The following is a 20,480-nucleotide window of genomic DNA, read 5'->3' on the forward strand; positions in this document are numbered from 1 at the left end:
TTAATTGGATTGCATTTTGACAACCATCAGCAGATGTGTGACACAGAAACATAGTTTGTTTTTGTCGTGTGTCCAGTTGAACCAAGTGCTGATTGCGAGTGCGGGGCATATTTTAAATTACAGTATATCTTGGCGTTAGGATATAAAACGGTTTTCACTGATGGCAGTGTTTAAAACTAATGAGAGGCGGCCAGATTGAATAAAGTGCACCGTGCACATGGCAAAAGCCACAGTAACTCGACTAAAACCACATGCGAATGTTTGAGGGGGGGAAAATACTTTTTTTCTGCTGACCAGCTTTTGTGAATGGAGAAACTTCATCTGCCCGTTGATCTTTTTTTTGGGCATTATAATTAATTCTCCCTTTTTCATTTCATTTAATTTGTGTTAGTTTTGCTGTAATGTAGGAGCCTGAACTCGGTTAATGTTACTCTGCCAAGCAGAGGCTTTTTTCTAGTAAAATGAGTACAGTACCAACCTGTTCGATGTACTCGATAGCTTCGCTGCTAATTATGCTACATTGCTAATGATCAAAAATAAATTATATCACAAAACACCAACTTTTCCTGAGCTCACGTCATAGCAGTGGGACCGCATTCACTTTCATTTCCGACAAAAAAATAAGCTACTTACCTTATTCTGTGTCCACGAAAGAGTTTCGTGGACAGAAGTCCGGAAGTGGGTGACGTTCGATTAACCAAGCCCAGTCGTGTTCTATTTGTGTTTATTCAGCATCTGAAACTACTTCACAAACAAAATTGTAGATTATTACAAGTTAAATGGGACATACCATAAAGATAAAAAATGCCTGTTCCCCACATGTCTGTCTTTCTTTTTTTTGCCCTGACACATATTGAAAAGCAGCCAGGAGCAAATGTTTGGGCTGAGACACTTTGGTATGTACAACGTGGCCTAAGGGGATGTAATACAGACTTTAAAGTCATGCTGCGTCGTAGATTTTGTAAAATGGAATTTACTTGGTATGTAAGATGCCATATTGAGAAAATTGTTCGGTTTAAAGGATGAAAGTAATGACGTGTTTGTTTGTTTTTGCAGCAGCAGACCTACATTTCCTCCTTTCTGCGACATGTACACTTCAACGCTCGTGAATGTAGATGGGGAACATTTTATTACCTCCCTTCCGAAACGAAATACAGAACCATGCATGTAGATAAAATACAGTATGCAATGAAATGTAACTTCACACTGAAAATAAATTGTGGGTTAAATTTGCTAAATTTAGTCAAGGGGAGAGTGGCATTTTTTAATGCAATGTAAAGTACAGTATATATGTGGATCCAGTGGATTAAAATTGAGTAAATTCAACACAGGGTGGCCCGGTCGTACAGTGGTTCTTAGAATTATTTAAATATTTTGGATTGTAATGGGGTGCAACAATCAAACCACAGCACCCATGTGACACTCAGATCATAAAAATCAAAATCCACAAGCGGTGTATGACAAAATCTCTTCCAAAATGTGTTCCTTTGATATTTGAGAAAAATAAAAGAAATGTTTGCTGCCTTTTCGTCGAGAAAACAACAAATCATTGAGGTGATTATTATTAAGATGTGTGCAGGGTGGTGTAGCTGGATATTTTGGTAGGATGTAGGAAATGAAGCCACCAGTTCACAAAAAATAATTATATATCTGGTGAGGGACGATGGGCAGACATCTGCAATTACAGATGATGCAGAGAGCAGGGAGTCAAAGAATAGAGGTAAGCCGAAAGGAAAATATGAGCACCTCTGTTGACTTTTTACCGTTATAAATAAAAGATGAAAAAGCCACGCCCTGGGAAAAACAAACTTACATTCTGAAGGTCAAGACCCACATTTGAATTATTTCAGCTGACCTCATCATAGAGCCGAAATGTCAACACTGTATGAGGTACACCGCAGAATGAGGCAGTAGCTAAATTTAATTTTACGACTCAAAAAAATCATCCTTTTTTCTGAGTGCACTGCATAGTACGATCAGTGCGGATATGCTTTCTAACTTGACGTAACTGAAGATTAATTGAATACAAATTCACAGAGGCCATTTCCCTGTTTGTGCATACTGACAGTGTTCAAGTTAGAAAAAAAACAGCGACGGACGTAAATGGTGAGAAAATCGATAAAAAAACAGTGAAATTTGGACTCGTTTCAACTTCATTGATAGTTCAAAGGCAGAGTGTAGACTGCAAGGTTAAAATATCCCATCAATCAGGCTCCACAAATAACCCTCACAAGCCATCAGTTCAATTTGAAATAAAAAAGACAAACAAGGGAATCAGCTATTCATGAAGTTTCTAGTGTGTCTGCCTGCATCTGATGCTGTTGCAATATCACAACTTAACAAGATGTACAACCCAGAGCTCCTTCAGACACTTTATGCAAAAAGCTATCCATTCACTTTCATCACTTTGCTGCTGTGAAATGTAAATTTCTCCACTGTGAGACTAATAAAGGCAAATCCAATCCAATCCAATTCCATCAAGCCATCAACGACCATCACAACGGTAAATAAAACGCCTTTAATATACAGTACAGTTTATTTCTATAATTACAATACAATAGCACATTTATTATACAAAACACAAGGTATATTTTGTGTAGTTTTAAGGCTTATTTAGTTGAAAATTGTGTTTTATGGGGACCTGGGAACGGATTATCATCATTTTAATGGTTTCCTATGGGAAATTAAGTTTTGGAATACACACTTTTCCCCTTACACACACTTTCTGGGAACTAATTAAGTTTGTAAGCCAATGTATCACTGTATTGGAGATCAGTATGAGGCGTCATTCTTGATACAGTTGCTAAATATTATTGAGCACAGCATTAGATAGACTGTAACGCCATTCATATATGATAAAAACAACTTTTATTGTATCAAAAAGAATAATCCATCGGCCGACATTGACAGTTTATATTCCAAGATGATATGAATCGTACCTTTTTTTTGTGACAATACAAAAAAAACCTCACTGCCAGAACCGTCAACTTCGTGATTGAATTGTTTCCCCCACAGTGAAATATAAAGTATTCTTCAAACATCACATTTTAAAATCTTAAATTCAAAGATTGAAATTGTTCGGACTGACGGGGAAAGTAACTTGCAAACCTTGCCTCCGAAGTGCATGTTTGAACAGAAAATAAAAGAGTATATAAAACTACATCGGTATCAAGTATAAAATACTGTTTCAATTTGAAGACTAGGGGACACAACGTTAACATTTTCATCTCTTGTTAAAGGACAACCGACGTCTCCGGACAATGTCCATAATTTGTAAAATGACTTCAAATGACTTCTACTGAGCATATTTTACAAAGATTCCACCACATGTAGCTATATTTTACGTTTTAAGACTCGCGCTGAATATTCCAGAAGTCTTCTTTTTGAGTTGGTGACGAGTCCTCACGTTACATCACTGAAGGAACGCCCCTGACCGAAAAAAGGACACAGTGTAGCAGTCCTTCCATGACGTCAATGCATTTTGCTGCACTTGTTTGGTTTGAAAACTTCGTGTTGCACCAAAAAGAGGCAGAAGAGGGCAACAAAGCTCCGTGTAAAGAATTAATCAGCCTGTGGAAACGGGCTGATTAATTCCTTACACGGAGCTTTGTGGCCATTTTCTGCCTCTTTTTTAGTGCTACATTTACCCTCCCCCAATGTTGCCTCAAAATGGCACGGAATAAATTCTCTAATCGATTGCAAACATGTATGCTTTCCTCTTCAGAACTATTTGAATCATATTCATAACTGGATGAGTAACAAGAAAGCATATTCTACGAATCTGAAGCCATTGTTTTGATTCTCCAGCAATGCAAGACGTCTTGGCGTGACGTCACGAAATGGGGGCGGGACCTTCTGAAACTGGCCACTTCCGGGTTCATTTTTTTTGCAGATTTTGGACACTTTAAGTCATTTTTATTGGTGATTTTCATTTGACTAAAAATATCATACTGTGTGTTTTGGGTATTTTCGATGCTATAAAACGTTTTTCTGATGTCAGTTAGGAAACAAAAAAGTGATGTCGGTTGTCCTTTAAATGGATGTTTACATTGTCATGCTTCTTCCCCTTCTACCGTCTTTCTTCTACAAACGCAATTAACGAAAGTAAATTAGCTTCATTTCATGATCCCACAAATCGAGCAGTTAAACTGCCGCGAAAAGCGGATTACACCTGGTTTGTTTTTTTAACAAAACGGCCAACGAGGCTCAGTGTACTTGTTTGGTCGCCTCCATGGATTTGTCGTTGGTGGCGACGTTGGTGAGCCGCAAGTTCTCCTCCGCCTCGGCGTTCCTGCGATCACGTACTTCTCCCTCTTCGTGGAAGCCGACCATCATTTGGTAGATGACCACGCCGATGAAGGTACCGAGGAAGGGAGCGAAAACCGGTACCAGGAACCAACCGTTTCTGGCACTGCGAAAAGGACAATCGAAAAAGCTTTGTGAAGCTGGAGGTGTCTTTTGTGTTGTGTCACATTATTATTATTTTTGTTGTTGTTTTGACTTCAAGATGGCGCCACGGGAGTGGATGCTTTTACAGCAGCTCCTGCGTTTTGATTTTTCTACTTCTTTCCTTTCCTCTTCCTTTCATAACTTTGCCACTTTGAAATGTACATTACTCCACCGCGAGACTAATAAAGACCAATCCAATCCAAGTCTTGACAGCAAGCGCGCCCCAAAAGAACTGACGATAATCATCACTCTCAGGGAAACGTGCACTTACGTAAAGACTTCCACTCCCCAGCCGGCCATTGCGGTAAAAAGACGAGGTCCGAGATCTCTGGCGGGATTGACCGCGTAGCCGGAGTTGAAGCCCATCGACAGGCCAATGACCAGAACCACAAAGCCTACAGTGAAGGCTTCCAATCCTTGTGGGATTGGGTTATTGTAAGGGTCAACAATGGCCAGGATGCAAACGATCAGTGCCGCCGTGCCGATGATCTGGAAAAGAAAGCAAGGATATATAGAAATTGTCATTTCAAGGAATCGTGGCGTATTCTGCGATGGTGATTGCGCAAAAATCTTGCCTGATCAAAGAAGCCGTTGACAAGAGTGAGATGTTTTCCAGGATAGGTGGCAAAAATTCCAGCTGTGGCATTGGGGCCAGTGACATTGAATGCACCAGGACGGTCCCACAAGGCATCTGAAATGGGTTTTAAAACAGGAAAGTTGAATATTTTTTTATGTAACTTTGTCAATAAAAAAAAACTATTCAAGTCAATTAAAGATGTTCAGTTTGTGGAGCTGGAAAATACTTCAGACATGTGCATAGTATGAAGTACAGTGATACCTTGGCTTACGAACTTAATTGGTTCCCAGACAGAATGTGTAAGGCAAAATGTGTGTATCCCAAAAATACATTTCCCAAAGGAAACCATTAAAATGAGAATAATCCGTTCCCAGGTCCCCATAAAATATAATTTTCTACTTTCTAATTTTCTAAGCCTTAAAACTACACAAAATATACCTTATTTTATGTATAATAAATGTGCTATGGTATTATAATTAAAGAAATAAACTGTACGATATAATAAAGTCGTTTTATTTACCTTTGCGATGGTCGTTGATGGCTTGATGGAATCAGAATCAGAATACCTGTATTCGTCCCGCAATGGGGAAATTTGCAGTCCACAGCAGCAATGGATAGCTCATCAGCATTAAACACTTGATGAGGAACGCAGCCTTCTTCTTCCACCATCTTGAGGAATAATCCCTTGTAAGTGCTTTCTCTGTGATAATTTTACCTTGTTCCTCATCAATTGTGTTTTGTTTATCTGGGTTGATAGCTTTTTGCATAAAGTGTACAGATGGCTTGTGCGGGTTATTTGTGAAGCCTGATTGATGGGAATTTTAACCTTGCAGTCTACAATCTACCTTTGAACTATCAAAGTTGAAACAAGTCCAATTTTCATCTATCTATCTATCTATCTATCTATCCATCCATCCATCTATCCATCCGTCATAGCAACACTTAATTAGATGAAGAATGAGAATTTCGTTTTAGCCTGACACCATTTGCGCCAAACGCTAACAGTTGCTATCACTCACCGTCACTCAAAGCCTTCCCTAAAGACACCGGCAGCACAACAATACACCCGTGTATAAGGTACACCACATTATAAGGCACTACAGTAGAAGGTAGGATAACAAATTACTTCTACTACAGGGGGAAATGGAGTCAGTGGCTGCTGACAGTTGTAGCGAGACCTGTTATGGCTCAATATTACTTCACACATAAGGCGCACCTGCGTAGAATGTGCGGGATTATCTTTTGAAGGAAATCAAGGTACACCGGAAAATACGATATGTCAACAAGCCCTCTATATGCACTGAATAACAAATTCTTCCTTACCGTAGTACATGCCAAAAATGATGGCTGCCCCCAAGAAACCGCCAATTGTCTGAAAGAGGAAATACATGGGAAACTTTCTCCAGCGTTCTCTCCCGAGCAGGCAAAGGGCGAATGTCACTGCGGGGTTCAGATGTCCTCCTGTGATGAATGCACAGACAGTAACCATCAGTACCACATTTAATGTGATACATTTGAGTGAAAAGATAACTACATACCCGATATTTGGCCGCAGACCAGAATCCCCAGGGTGGCCGCGAAGCCAAAGGCGAAGTTGACAGTCAGAAATAAACCATGAGAACCGCTACTCAGGACCAATTGGGCCACGGCACCGCAGCCAAACATCTGGAAAACAAGTTGATCTGATTAACGACACAATGCAACTTCTCAAAGGTTCAAAATATTGTCTGTATACTTAAAATTATGGATATATTGTAAATATACAATAAAGTCTCGTTATATCGATAGTCCGGTTATATCAATATTTTTTCCGACTCCCGAGAATATCGATATAACAAGACTTTACTGTATTTTATAATAATAATAATAAATTTCATTTATCAACACCTTTTAGAACTCTCAAGGTCACCTGTATGTATTTTATACATGTATAAAAAAAATCTCCCTATATATATATATATATATATATATATATATATATATATATATATATATATATATATATATACAGTAAAGTCTTGTTATATCGATATTCAAGGGAATCCGAAAAAATATCGATATAACCAGGACTATCGATATATCCGACCCTGTTTGCATGTAATTTTCTCCGTGCGTGCATAGAAATAGTATCGATATAACCGGGACTATCGATATATCCGATATCGATATAACGAGACTTTACTATATATATATATATATATATATATATATATATATATATATATATATATATATATATATATATATATATATATATATATATATATATATATACACACACACAAGTCTAACTTTGGTCTCAAATCAGTTACAAATGTGGCCGCTCGCCTCTTAACTGGAGCACATAAGAGGGAGCACATACGTCGTATTCTGGCTGGTGGCGGACTGTCCACTTTGAAGTCCGTTTTAATTCTGCCATTTGTTTTCAAATCTCTAAATGGTCCTACCCTACATAAACTTTCTGAGCTGCTCCATCTATTCAATCCTGCTCCGGTGCCTCAGGTTAGCTCTGCAGCTGCTGAGCTGCTTCTGAAGCTATCCAAGTCCAAGCGGAAGCTCAGAGGGGTTGCCAAACGATGGAATGACCTCCTAGTGCACATTAAACAAGCCCCTTCATTGCCCGTTTGTAATTTGGGGGCTTTCAGCACAGGAAGAGACTCGCATGAGAGACTATATACCCTTTGTTTATATTCCTTTTAGCCTTGTTACTCTTCTTTTTTTTTTTGGTTTACTCAATCAGCAGCTTGTTGAATCTTATTTCTAGGGGTTAATACTCATCCGGCCTTTGAACATGTTTCTTAATCAATCTTTCATAACGCTTGAAATTAGTCCTCGAACTGTTCCTTCCTATTTCTTTTTCCTAAATCAAAGTTCAATCAGCATACGGTAATTTAGGTGCTGTGATTATGTGATTTGTCAACCAGTCAAGGTCAAGCCAAGGTTTAATGATCATCATCCAAAAAGGAACAAAAAAGCCCATTCAAAAGAGTGTTCGTAGAATTCTAAAAGCGCCGTTGTGTCCATATTATCATGTCTTGACAATCACCCAAAAATGCCACGAATGTTAATTTTGGTAGCCTGTCTTCAGCAGATGATTTTTCCGCATGTCAGGAAACATTAAAAGCCTCGCAATTACTGTAAAGATTGCTTACCGTGATTTTTTTAATGGGTAGCTTAAAGAAACGCGTGGTTTGAAACTTGGACTTTCCAGGAAGACCACAGGAAAGAAAGCATCCAGACTCATAACACCTGGATTTTATCATCTCAACACTCAGATGGGGGTGCTCGTTAAAATACCGCCAAAAATGTGTGCTTTTTTTCTGTCACAGGCTGCTCTGTAGCTTTTCGAAAGCTTTTGAATATTCCGGAGTGAATGTGGAACGTTCAACTTCTTTGTTTTCAAAATGTGGTTTGCTCAGAGGACCTCACATCTTACCAATGTTAAAATGAGCGATTCAGCAAATTGCGCAACAGTGTGCTCCAGACACTCTTGGCAGGATCATTAAAAAAAAGTAGAGCGTGGAAAATTAAAAAAAGACATCTGGTCGTCTTTTTAGCTTTGTCACTTAAAGGACAACCGACGTCACTTTTTTGTTTTTTAACTGACATAAGAAAAACGTTTTATAGCATCTCAAATACCCAAAACACGGAGTATGATATTTTTATTCAAATGCAAAACACCAATAAAAATGACTTAAAATATCCAAAATCTGCGAAAAAAAATTGAGCTGCGAATTGGGCATTTTCAGAAAGTCCCGCCCCCAGTTCGTGACGTCACGCCAAGACGTCTTGCATTGCTAGTGAATCAAAACAATGGCTTCACATTCGGAGAATATGCTTTCTTGTTTCACATCCAGTTATAAATATGATTCAAACAGTTCTGAAGAGGAAAGCATACATGTTTGCAATCGATTAAAGAATTTATTCCGTGCCATTATGAGGCAACATTGAGGGCAAATGTCTCACCGAAAAAGAGGCACAAAATGGCGACCTCCTGTGGCCACCTCCGTTTCCACAGGCTGATAAATTACTTCCATGGAGCTTGGACGCCCTCTTCTGGCGGCTTTTGGGTGCAACACGAGGTCCCCAGACCAAACAAGTACAGCAAAATACATTGACGTGATGGAAGGACCGCTACAATGCATCTTTTTTCGGTCAGGGGCGTTCCTTTTCTGACGTCACGTGAGGACTCGTCACCAACTCAAGAACAAGACTTCCTGAATATTCAGCGCGAGTCTTAAAACGTATAATATAGCTATATGCGGCGGAATCTTATTAAAATACGCTCAGTAGAAGTCATTTGAAGCCATTTTACAAATTATGGACACAACTTGTCCGGAGACGTCGGTTGTCCTTTAATGGGTTGAAACTATAGTGATACTCCGGTTTACGAACCCCTTGGTTCACGAACTTTTTGGTTTACGAACGTTACATTTATGAAAATGCTGTTATTGTGGCTTTCAGATGACAATTTGAAATTTTGGTTCGGACTTTAGCAAGCAACATTTTACGTTTGATTGGCTTTCCCGGGCCGAATAAAATGACGTGCCGGGCCAGATTTGGCCCCCGGGCCTTGACTTTGACACCTGTGGTTTATGTAGTCCCTAAAACGCAATATTCTGTGGGTCCTGGATTTTGAGTGACAATGACAAAAACCCTGGACCTGGAGCTGACACATGTCTGGCAGTGAATGAGTTAATTCCACTCTCTTTTTTTGAGAGGTGGGGGCTTCAGTAAAGCTAAAAAAAAAAATAAAAGGGCACTCACGCCTACAGTATCCACACCCTGGGTTGTCCCCATCGAACTCGCTTGCTTTGTCTCTCACTGAAACTCAAGTTTCATCAACAGAGCAAAAAGATGTTCAATGACACTCGGAAGTCAAATATTTTTCACGTGTACAATCGTTATGCCTCCACACCTTCAAACCTGTGCCGCACCTTGTCATGGTACTGTACATATTGACCAATCACATCAGGCAAATTCATTTTTTCAACATTATCTGCCTTTTTATATGTGTGTTTAATTTCAACACCACATTTTGGCCATGACATCAGGTTCAAGGCGGGTCCAAATGTCACTCAAGTGTATCTTTTTTTAAATGTTAGCACGTAATAGCTCCTTTACACTGTTTGGGCGATGACTCAATAATAATTTTCCATAGGTGATAGCACTGCATCAAGCAAAATAGGCATACTGTATAGTAATGATTACCATTAGAGCTGAAAGGTGAGTATAGTTTTTGCTTTTTTGAATGTTGCTGTGCCGATGACCATTTTGTGTTTGGGAGCCTTTGACTGAGTGAGTTGCTTGTTCTGTAGCCACAAACAGACATAAGTCTCCTTGTGCCGGTCCCAAGCCCGGATAAATACAGAGGGTTGTGTCAAGAAGGGCATCCGACGTAAAAGCTTGGCCAAAACAAACATGCGGATCAAACCTCTAAAGATGGAGGACACTGATTTGCTGTGGCGACCCCTTGATGGGAAAAGCCGAAAGGAAAAGAAGAGGTGATAACTAGCTCGCTTTCTATCTATGAGTTACTTCCGGGTTGAGTGAAGGCTGGCGAGTGTGGCTGCCACTACTCACCCACAGAAAAGCTTATCCTGTGACTGTAAAGTGACGTGGAGAGTTTTGAAAGGCGCCTAGAAATGAAATGTGTTATTATTATTATTATTATTATTATTATTATTATTATATTATTATTGTTATTATTATTATTATTATAACTAAAGTAATTATAGTGGTGTGAAAATGATGACTTCCCTTGGATAACAGGTGTCAACCACAAGGCTTGGGGACCGGAACCGGCCCGCCGTACCATTTTTTTGTGGTCCGCAAAAGCAAATCATGTCTGTTAACTCATTCATTGCCATTCCCAAATTTATTCGGGAATTGAAAATATGATGTGGAGCGGTATTCCCAAATTTATTCCGGTTTCTGTTTTTCTGACGTCACGAACAAGGGGGCAGGACTTTCTGAAACTGAAACTTTCTGAGGTCATTTTGAAGTAGTTTTGGGACACTAACTCATTTTTATTGGTGTTTGGCATTTGACTAGAAATATCAGCCTGCATGTTTTGGCTATTTTAGATGCTATAAAACGTTTTTCTGATGTCAGTTAGGAAACAAAAAAAATCAGTCGATTGTCCTTTAAGTCAATAATGAATGCAAACCTAACATTGACACAAAAAAGGCTTGCTTTGTAGTGTGTCGTTGACCTCTGCATAACTTGTAAATTGACTTTAAGGCCTCACGATGCAAATATTGCCACAGAAAATAGATTAGAAAGTAACACCGGCATTTTGCTAGTCACTGATTATATTGAAACACAATAGAAAGGGTCGAAAAATGACTCTTGAAAGGAGTTGTACCATATAGACTTTAAACATTTGTGACTGATGTTCACCTTGCTCTTGATTGAGAACCTGGGAGTCTTGACCACACTTTTTTTTATCTTCCAAGACTGATTGCATCTTAATGCTGTTCTGCTCCCTTCTTTGTTAACTCATTCACTGCCAGACAATGTGCAAAAATGTGTCTACTCCAGTGCCAGGGTTTTTTGTCATTGTCACTCGAATTCCAGGACCCATCAAATATTGAGTTTTAGGACTACATAAACATTCAATACAGTGTTAGAGACCTTCTTTCAACAGAAAAATAGAGTTAATTCCTAATTGAGATGGGTCTGGAGTTATATGAGCTTGAAATGGTGGTTTTCCAAAATGCAATGCAATACATACATATTGGTTTATATAGCGCTTTAACAACAGCTGAAAATGGAACAAAGCGCTAACATGGGGAAAAAAAGGAAAAAGCTGCCCCCTTGTAGAAGGAAAAAAATTTCCAGAGGTCTGGCCAGTGCTTTATTGGCACCCAAGCAAGAAAAAACAAAACTCTCTTCTTTCATCAGAAAAAAAATATTTCCTAAATAATATGGGTCTGGAGTTATATGAGCTTGAAATGAGGGCGGCTGCCCAAAATACAATACAATGCAATACATACATTATTGGTTCATATAGCGTTTTATCAACAGCTGAAACTGGAACAAAGCGATAACATGGAAAAAAAGAAAATGCTGCCCCCTTGCGTAAAAGAAAAAAACATTGCCAGAGGTCTGGCTAACACTTTATCAGCACCCAAACAAGAAAAAACAAAACAAAACCTGAACAAATTCGGGAATGGCTCTATGTCATATTTTTGATTCCGTAATAAATTCATGAATGGCAGTGAATGAGTTAGGAGTCTATTCTATATGTGTCAATATTTCGTCTAACAACTCAATTTCTCCCTCACAGAATAAAGTACCGTAAGGGAAAAAAAACAAAAGCTGAACCATGCGCCTCATAATGCCTTATATATGGAAAACATTTTAAAATAGGTCATTCATTGAAGGTGTGCCATATAATGCGGTGCACCTTATGTCTGGAAAATATTTTTTTAAACGTTGAAGGTGCGCCTTATATTCCAGAAAATACAGTATCTACCATCCCCGCCCCTGTTGTACCCCCCCAACAGGCTCTTACCACAAGGATGAGGGTCCCCAGACATTCCGCCAAGGCCTGACGAAGCAGCAGATTCCGGATCTGGAAGGTCTTGGACAGTTTCTCCAAGTAGATCTTTTGTTTGCCCATTGTTGTCTTGTTCGCAGGCCACCGGGAAACGAGGAGTCGGTTTCAGCGAGCAGATATGAAGCTGCGGAGCTGGAAGGACCAGACTGGTCTTTATAAAGAACAGAGAATGGGACTGGGCCACTGCCAATGTTGGGGTTTGTCTGCCACACCCCCCTTGCCACACACGCCTACTTGCGGCGCGTCACCATGTGATTCACGCAACATGCTTTTACTGGCATGCATTTCCTATGTCGAGATGATATATTATCCTTGAGCGGTTTGGTTCCGTATGCAGAGCTTCGTGTCAAAGCACAGCGGGTTAAGCAATTTTTCGTTATCTATAAGCTAACGAATGCTACACAGGAAAATATATATGACCAACAATACATTAAAATTTAATTACCGTGTTTTCCAGGGTAGAAGACGCACCCAAAAGCCTTGATTTTCTTCAAAAGATGACCTTGCACCATATATGCAGATGCGCCTTATATGTGAAGTTATATTGAACCACAACAGATCTCGCAACTACTGTTAGCAGCCACTGACTCCATTTAGAATGAGTAGTGCGTAACCCCAATCTCTTTAGGGCCTTATAATGTGTTGTGCCTTATACAGTGAGACCTCAACTTACAAACACCTTATCTTACAAACTTTTCGTCTTACAAACGTCAAATTTCTGAAAATTAAACCTTATAATAAGCACTATTTTCATAATACACACCCACCACGGCTGGCGGAGTGATCTTCGGCGGAAGCACACGACCAAACAGCACCAGAGGTTAAGTTACCAACAGTCCATATGGAAGGTGACTCTCCTTCCATAAGCCATCAACGACCATCAAAAAGGTAAATGAAACTTTATTTTACAGCACAGTTTATTTCTTTAATTACAGTCCTCATGTAATGCGCCTCTCTTTCCAAACAGCAATTCCCTTTGACCTTCAACCTCCAACGCCATTCAATCAAGCCATAAATGACCATCACAAATGTAAATAAAGTGACTTTATGATACAATGCAGTGTATTTCTTTCATTACAATACAATAGCACATTTATTATACATAGAATAAGGTATGTTGGGTGTAGTTTTTTAGGCTTATTTAGTTGAAAAGTATATTTTATAGAAACCCAGGAACGGATTATTCCCATTTTAATGGTTTCCTATGGGAAATGTTTTTTTGAGATACACACTTTTCACCTTACACACTCTGTCTGGGAACCAATTAAGTTCGTAAGTTGAGGTCTCACTGTATTTGGAAAACCTACATATGTATCTAGTATATTTGGATTTTTTTTTCATTCATTGAAAGTGCGCCTAACAGTCCGGTGTGCCTTATATATGGAAAAGGTTTGAAAAAACACCATTCATTGGGGGTGCACGTTATACAGTGATACCTCGGTTTAGAGGCTGGGGTTACACACTTCTTCTACAGGGGCAAATGGAGTCAGTCGGTGGCTGCTGACAGTAGTCGCGAGACCTGTTGTGGCTCAATATGACTTCACATATAAGGCGCATCTTTTATCTTTTAAAGAAAATGAAGGGTTTATGGTGCGCCTTATACACCGGAAAATATGATCTTTTAAAAAGTGGCTAAGACCAACCTCCATCCATTCTGCATCATTGTGTTCCTTCCGTGGCTTGACATGACCCGTTCTTTTGTTTGCCGTTTGAAACTTCAGCTATGAGAACATGCTAGCATAGTGCACGTTGAGTTCAGCTGAGGTCTTTTATTGTTCCCTTGTGTTTAATCATTTGTGGCTGTCTCCGTTCGCCAAATGGCCAAACACATAATCAAGGCGGATTCGGAGAATATTCAAATATTAATGGCGCCTTATGACAAAAAAAATGAATTTCCAAGTTAGTGGAAGTTAACACTGCAAATTAAAGCTATGTCATCGGAATGGAGAGTCTAATTATGAGGATTTTGAAGAGTGTTAAGTAACCACAACGTGTTGTCATGCATCACCTGTAAAAAGCCCAGCGGGCATATGAATCATTTCAGTCAGTTTACCTGCGTCAGGTGAGCTGATTCAGCCGAACTAGCACAACAAGTTGGAATGCCGAGGAGAAGTTACAAAGTTCCCCCCCCCCCTTCTGCTGAAATATAACAAGGACAAGAAGAATGCGATCAGGTGGCTTTGTGGAAATTCTGCGCAGGTGTGATACTTAGCCTTATGTTTATTACATATAAGGTCGGGTAACATTTAAAGGACCACCGACGTCGCCGGACAAATTGTGTCCATAATTTGTAAAATGGCTTCAAATGATTTCTACTGGGCGTATTTTAATAAGATTCCACCGCATATAGCTATATTTTACGTTTTAAGACTCGCGCTAAACATTCAGGAAGTCTTGTTTTTGAGTTGGTGACGTGTCCGTATGTGACGTCAGAAAAGGACTGCCTTCTGACCGTAAAAAAAGACGCATTGTAGCGTCTTTCCATCACGTCAATGTATTTTGCTGTACTGTTTTTTTTTTTTTTTTTTTAACCGTGTGTTACCTCCAAAAGCCACCAGCAGAGGGAGTCCAAGCTCCATGGAACGAATATATCAACCTGTGAAAACGGGCTGATTCATTCCTCACAGCTCGGTGGCCATTTTCTTGCCTCTTTTTGGGTGAGACATTCCTCCCCGCCCGTTTGCCTTAAAATGGCCCGGAATAAATTCTTTAATCGATTGCAAACATGTATGCTTTCCTCTTCAGAACTATTTGAATCATATTCATAACTGGATGTGTAACAAGAAAGCATATTATCCGAATTTGAAGCCATTGTTTTTATTCTCCAGCAATGCAAGACGTCTTGGCGTGATGTCACGAAATGGGGGCGGGACTTTCTGAAAATGCCCAATTTGCAGCTCAATGTTTTGCAGCTTTTGAACACTTTAAGTCATTTTTATTGGTGTTTTGCGTTTGACTAAAAATATCATACTGCTTGTTTTGGGTATTTTAGATGCTATAAAACGTTTTTCTGATGTCAGTTAAAAAACAAAAAAGTGACGTCAGTTGCCCTTTAAGACAGGTCTTCTCTCCCATGAACAGAAATGAGAAGACAAGCTAAAAATGTACTTGTGTAAAAATACTTTTCCTTCTTATTGCTAACCCACAGAAAAAACGTATCCTGTATTATTATCATTTGCTAGGTATTTGCTATCTATTAGCTATCGGGCTGGCTAGCTCGCTATCTATATATTCACTATCTAACTGGCTGCCTATCTAGTTAGGTATCTGTTGGCTATCGATTGGCTAGCTAGCTAGCTTTCTAGCTATATTTGAGTTACTTCCTGGTTGAGTGAACGCTGGCGCGTGTGGCTGCCCCTCCTCATCCGCAGAAAAACCTATCCCTTAACTGGAAAGTGACCTTGAGAGGGTTGAAAGGCGCTGAGAAATGAAATGTATTATTATTATTATTATATGCCTTGAGTAAAAAGTAGTGGCCACAAGAAATACAATTCTAGAGATCGAATTACATCACGCTACTTGAAAATAACTGGATGAAAAAACGTTTTTGTGGGATGTACCGTATTTTCCGGTGTATAAGGCACACCCAAAAGCCTTCATTTTCTTTAAAAGATGACGATGTGCGTTATATGTAGGTGTGCCTTATATGTTAAGTCATATTGAGCCACAACTACTGTCAGCAACCATCGATTCCATTTTGCGTTTTACAAGAAGTCGTGCATAACCTTTACTGTAGCGCTTTATAATGTTGTGTGCCTTATATTTGGAAAAACCTTGATGTATTTATCTATTATATTTGGAAACCGTTTTTTCAATCATTGAAGGTGCGCCTTATATTGTTTATGGAAAATTTGAAAATGCACCATTCAGTGGGGATGCGCCTTATACTTCAGTGCACCTTATACACTGGAAAACACGGTACTCAATGTTTTTATTTTTGGTGAAAACAAATTAATATAAATTTCAAACAATCCTATCCTTATGTATCCGGATTATCATGCTCAGTTAAGATGGGAAATTTCCCTGGCCAAAAATGACAAATAAAGCTCCTCCCTGTCACTTCAACATAGTTCAAAAATGGCAACAAAGCAATGCTTTGATTTTTGGCACTTAGGTGATTTGTATGTGAGTGTGTCTATGTGTGTGTGTGTGTGTGTGAAGGTTTGGGGTGGGGGTCTGTATTTCAAATTCTCATGTTTTAGCTACCGTAATTTCTAGTGTATAAGGCGCACCCAAAAGCCTTAATTTTCTTCAAAATATGACCCTGTGCCTTACATGTGAAGTCATATTGAGCCACAACAGGTCTCGCAACTACTGTCAGCAGCCACCACCGACTCCATTTCAAACCCCTTATAATGTGCTGTGCCTTATACTTGGAAAAGTTTTAGAGATTAATCAATTATATTAGGAAAACATTTTTAATTCATTGAAGGTGCGCCTTATAGTCCGGTGTGCCTTATATACAGAAAAGTTTGAACATACACGATTCATTGGGTGTGCGCCTTATACACCGTAAAATAGGGTAATTTGTCTCAACTCATTTTAACGTAAGCTATTTTTAGTCCCGACTACCCCGAAGAGATGACTCCATTTTTTTCTTAAGGTCAAAGGCATTGTTGTTTCTTCTTTTCCGGGAATAATTTGTCTCAACAAGGACTCAACCAGGGGTAGGATGAAAATGAAAACAATGCTTGCTTGACTATTTCGAAAAAGCGCAGGTGCAGAACGATATGTCTGCTTAGGTGTCTCAAAACGGTGTCAAATAATTGCTGAACATATGGAGCATGTGTCATCCAGATGTGCTTGTGTGTAGTCGGGAGGTAAGTGGGGGGTAGTGTGTGTGTAAGGGGATTGTAGATGTTTTCCATTGTCCTAAAAAAAAGGCGAAATGGCACATGGCTTCAGGGAAAGGTAAACAGCTTGAGCAACATATTTTTTGAATGGCAATTAAGTGTGTGAAAGGTAACGCAACTGCAAGTGACAATTAGCATATCCATAATTCGTGGCTATTTTTCATTCCTTTGACACATCTGCAAACTTTTGTTTAAATACAGTGATACCTCGGTTTACGAACTTAATTGGTTCCCAGAAAGTATGTGTAAGGCGAAAAGTGGGTCTTTCAAACATTAATTCCCCATAGGAAACCATTACAAGTGAGAATAATCAGTTTCCCATAAAAGATAATTTTCTACTAAATAAGGCTTAAAACTAGTTGTGTTAAGTTCATCCTGTCTACTTGATACTTGAAAATACTCGTTCGCTAAAGCATTCGTTCGTAAATTCGTAAGCCCCTTGGCTTACGAACTTATCAGTTTATGAACGTTAAATTTATGAAAATTTTACCTTGGTATACGAACTATTTTTCGGGATACACACGGAGCTGCCACACTTAGTGATGTGTCATTCGCGAACGAGCCCGTTCACCTAACAAGAAAATGGCAGCCGGCTTGTTTTGGTCATCTATTCCCCGCCCCAGTCATCTGTTAAAGCCACGTGATTGGTCAAGAACACAGCAGTGAAGGGGCTGGGGGGTTTACAGACAGAGAGAGAGGAAAGCCATTCTCCAAAAAAGAAAATGGCACCCGACTTTTTTTTGTCCTCTATTCCCCGCCCCCAGTCTTCGATTAAAGCCACGTGATTGGTCTAGAAAGCAGCAGTGAGTGGAGGTGGTTTAAACATTAAAGAGACAGGCAGACGACAGAGAGAGTGACAAAATGGATAGATAACAGTGAAATTTGGACTCGTTTCAACTTTGATAGTTCAAAGGCAGAGTGGAGACTGCAAGGTTAAAATTCCCATCAATCAGGCTCCACAAATAACCCGCACAAGCCATCTGTACACTTGATGCAAAAAGCTATCAACCCAGCTAAACAGAATACAATTGATGAGGAACTAGGTAAAAGCAGAGAAAGCACCTCCAAGGGATCATCCCTCAAGATGGTAAAAGAATGTTACGGTCATTAAGTGTTTAATGCTGATGAAACCGGCCACTTTATTCCATCAAGCCATCAACGACCATCACAAAGGTAAATAAAACGACTTTATTCTACAGTACAGTTTATTTCTTTAATTATAATACCATAGCACATTTATTATACATAAAATAAGGTCTATTTTGTGTAGTTTTAAGGCTTAGAAAATTAGAAAGTAGAAAATTATGTTTTATGGGGACTTGAGAACGAATTATTCTCATTTTAATGGATTCCTCTGGGAAATTAATTTTGGGATACACACTTTTCGCCTGAAACACTCTGTCTGGGAACCAATTAAGTTCATCAACCAAGGTATCACTGTAAATAGTTTGCATGTTGTTGTTGCCCAAGATAAAAGATGATGCGATGGCGCAAACAGGCCACCGTCACACAACTTTATAGCATCGTTGAGGAGTTGGGCCGTCTAGCACACTTCCACTTTCCGTATAATTAAACGCTGCCGCTTCAGTCAAAACACACTTCGAGCGTCAACAGCTGCACATGCTTTCACACCCCCCATGACATCTCCGTGTGTCAGCATGATGTGAAATGCTCTTTACATGCTGTTGAGCAATTAACGCAGCCAATCCGTCTGCTTATCAACGCCATAAAAATGCCAAGCATCTTATTTCATCAAACAGGTAACTTCGTTGTTTTAACCCATTTTTTTAAAGGCGTCAATACACATCAGCTCTGAAAATGGCGTCCGAACAACGTCAAATAATCTATTGTGATCGTGCAAAGTGAATATCTCGCCGGACTTTGTGAAGAGTCAATCCACTCACCCCTACTTTGCGAAGATCCCGCAGCCACAAAATGGAGGGAAAGGGGGAAGGCGTTTTCAGAGTAGCTTTAACAGCAGGTCGTGATCTTTCACTTGATATTCACAGCTGAATTCAAATCGCAGCATCTAAAATTGAGTTGTCCTTTCGCCAACATGTAGAAGCTTTCCAGGTGATCTCTTACATCAAAGGATTTGATTGGATGTACCTTTATTTGTCTCGTCTCGCAGTGGAGGTAATTTACATTTCACAGCAGCAAAGTTATGAAAGGAAGAGGAAAGGGAAAAAAGAAGTAGAAAAATCAGGAATGACGCTCCACGTGTCACCATTTTCAATTCCCGAATACATTTGGGAATGGCAGCAAATGAGTTCGGAACTTTGTGATCACCTCAACCTTCTTTGTAACAGTTTTCATGCTATCTATCTGCTCTCTAGCTTGCTAGCTATCTATTTGCTATGTAGCTTGCTAGCTATTTATTCGCTATCTTGCTCACTAGCTATCTATTCGCTCTCTAGCTCGCTATCTATTCGCTCTCTAGCTCGCTATCTATTCACTATCTGGCTCGCTAGCTATCTATCTAGCGTTCTATTAGCTATCTAGCGGCTCACCCACAGCAAAAAAAAAATATAACAGTAATTGACTGTAAAGTGTCCTTGACAGAAGGCGCTTAAAAATGAAATGTATTATTATTATTATCTAGCTCGCTAGCTATCTATTTGCCATCTAGCTCCCTAACTAGTCGCTATCTAGTTCGCTAGCTATCTATTCGTTATCTAGCTCGCTAGCTATCTATCTAGCTTTCTATTAGCTATCTGTTAGCTTTATAGCTAACTTTCTATCGATTTGAGTTATTCCGGGTTGAGTGAACGCTAGTGCGTGTGGCTGCCGCGGCACACCCACAGAAAAAAAATATCCTGTGACTAAAGTGTCTTTGAGAGAAGGCAGTTATAAATGAAATGTATTATGAATATTATTATTACCCAGCGCGCTCGCTATCTATTTACTATCTAGCTCGCGAGCTATTTATTCGCTATCTAGCTCACTTGCTATCTAGCTCGCTAGCTATCTTTCTAGCTTTCTATTAGCTATATATTAGCTATATAGCTAACTTTCTTTCGATTTGAGTTATTCCGGG

At 39.4% G+C, this 20,480-nt stretch overlaps 1 protein-coding gene across 1 annotated transcript; it reads right to left on the reverse strand.

Annotated features, from left to right (window-relative positions):
* Positions 1–828: 828 nt before the first annotated feature.
* On the reverse strand, positions 829–12,744 carry aqp3a (aquaporin 3a). The gene is made up of 6 exons (XM_088993730.1): positions 12,546–12,744; positions 6,565–6,691; positions 6,350–6,487; positions 5,025–5,140; positions 4,721–4,938; positions 829–4,411 (listed from the first exon to the last, which is right to left on the reverse strand). Exons 1-6 carry the CDS (start codon positions 12,651–12,653, stop codon positions 4,207–4,209), a joined length of 912 nt encoding a protein of 303 aa, XP_088849856.1. The 5' UTR covers positions 12,654–12,744; the 3' UTR covers positions 829–4,206.
* Positions 12,745–20,480: the final 7,736 nt, after the last annotated feature.

Source organism: Hippocampus bargibanti, linkage group LG04, assembly GCF_051943395.1.
Source record: "Hippocampus bargibanti isolate YZ-2025 linkage group LG04, ASM5194339v1, whole genome shotgun sequence".
NCBI lineage: Eukaryota > Metazoa > Chordata > Actinopteri > Syngnathiformes > Syngnathidae > Hippocampus > Hippocampus bargibanti.

Coding starts and splice junctions, on each gene's coding strand:
- aqp3a (XM_088993730.1), bottom strand. CDS start 12,653: ATGGGCAAACAAAAGATCTACTTGGAGAAACTGTCCAAGACCTTCCAG. Junction 6,488..6,564: donor GGTCTGCGGCCAAATATCGG/GTATGTAGTTAT, acceptor CATTCATCACAG/GAGGACATCTGAACCCCGCA. Junction 5,141..6,349: donor CATTTTTGGCATGTACTACG/GTAAGGAAGAAT, acceptor AACCCATTTCAG/ATGCCTTGTGGGACCGTCCT.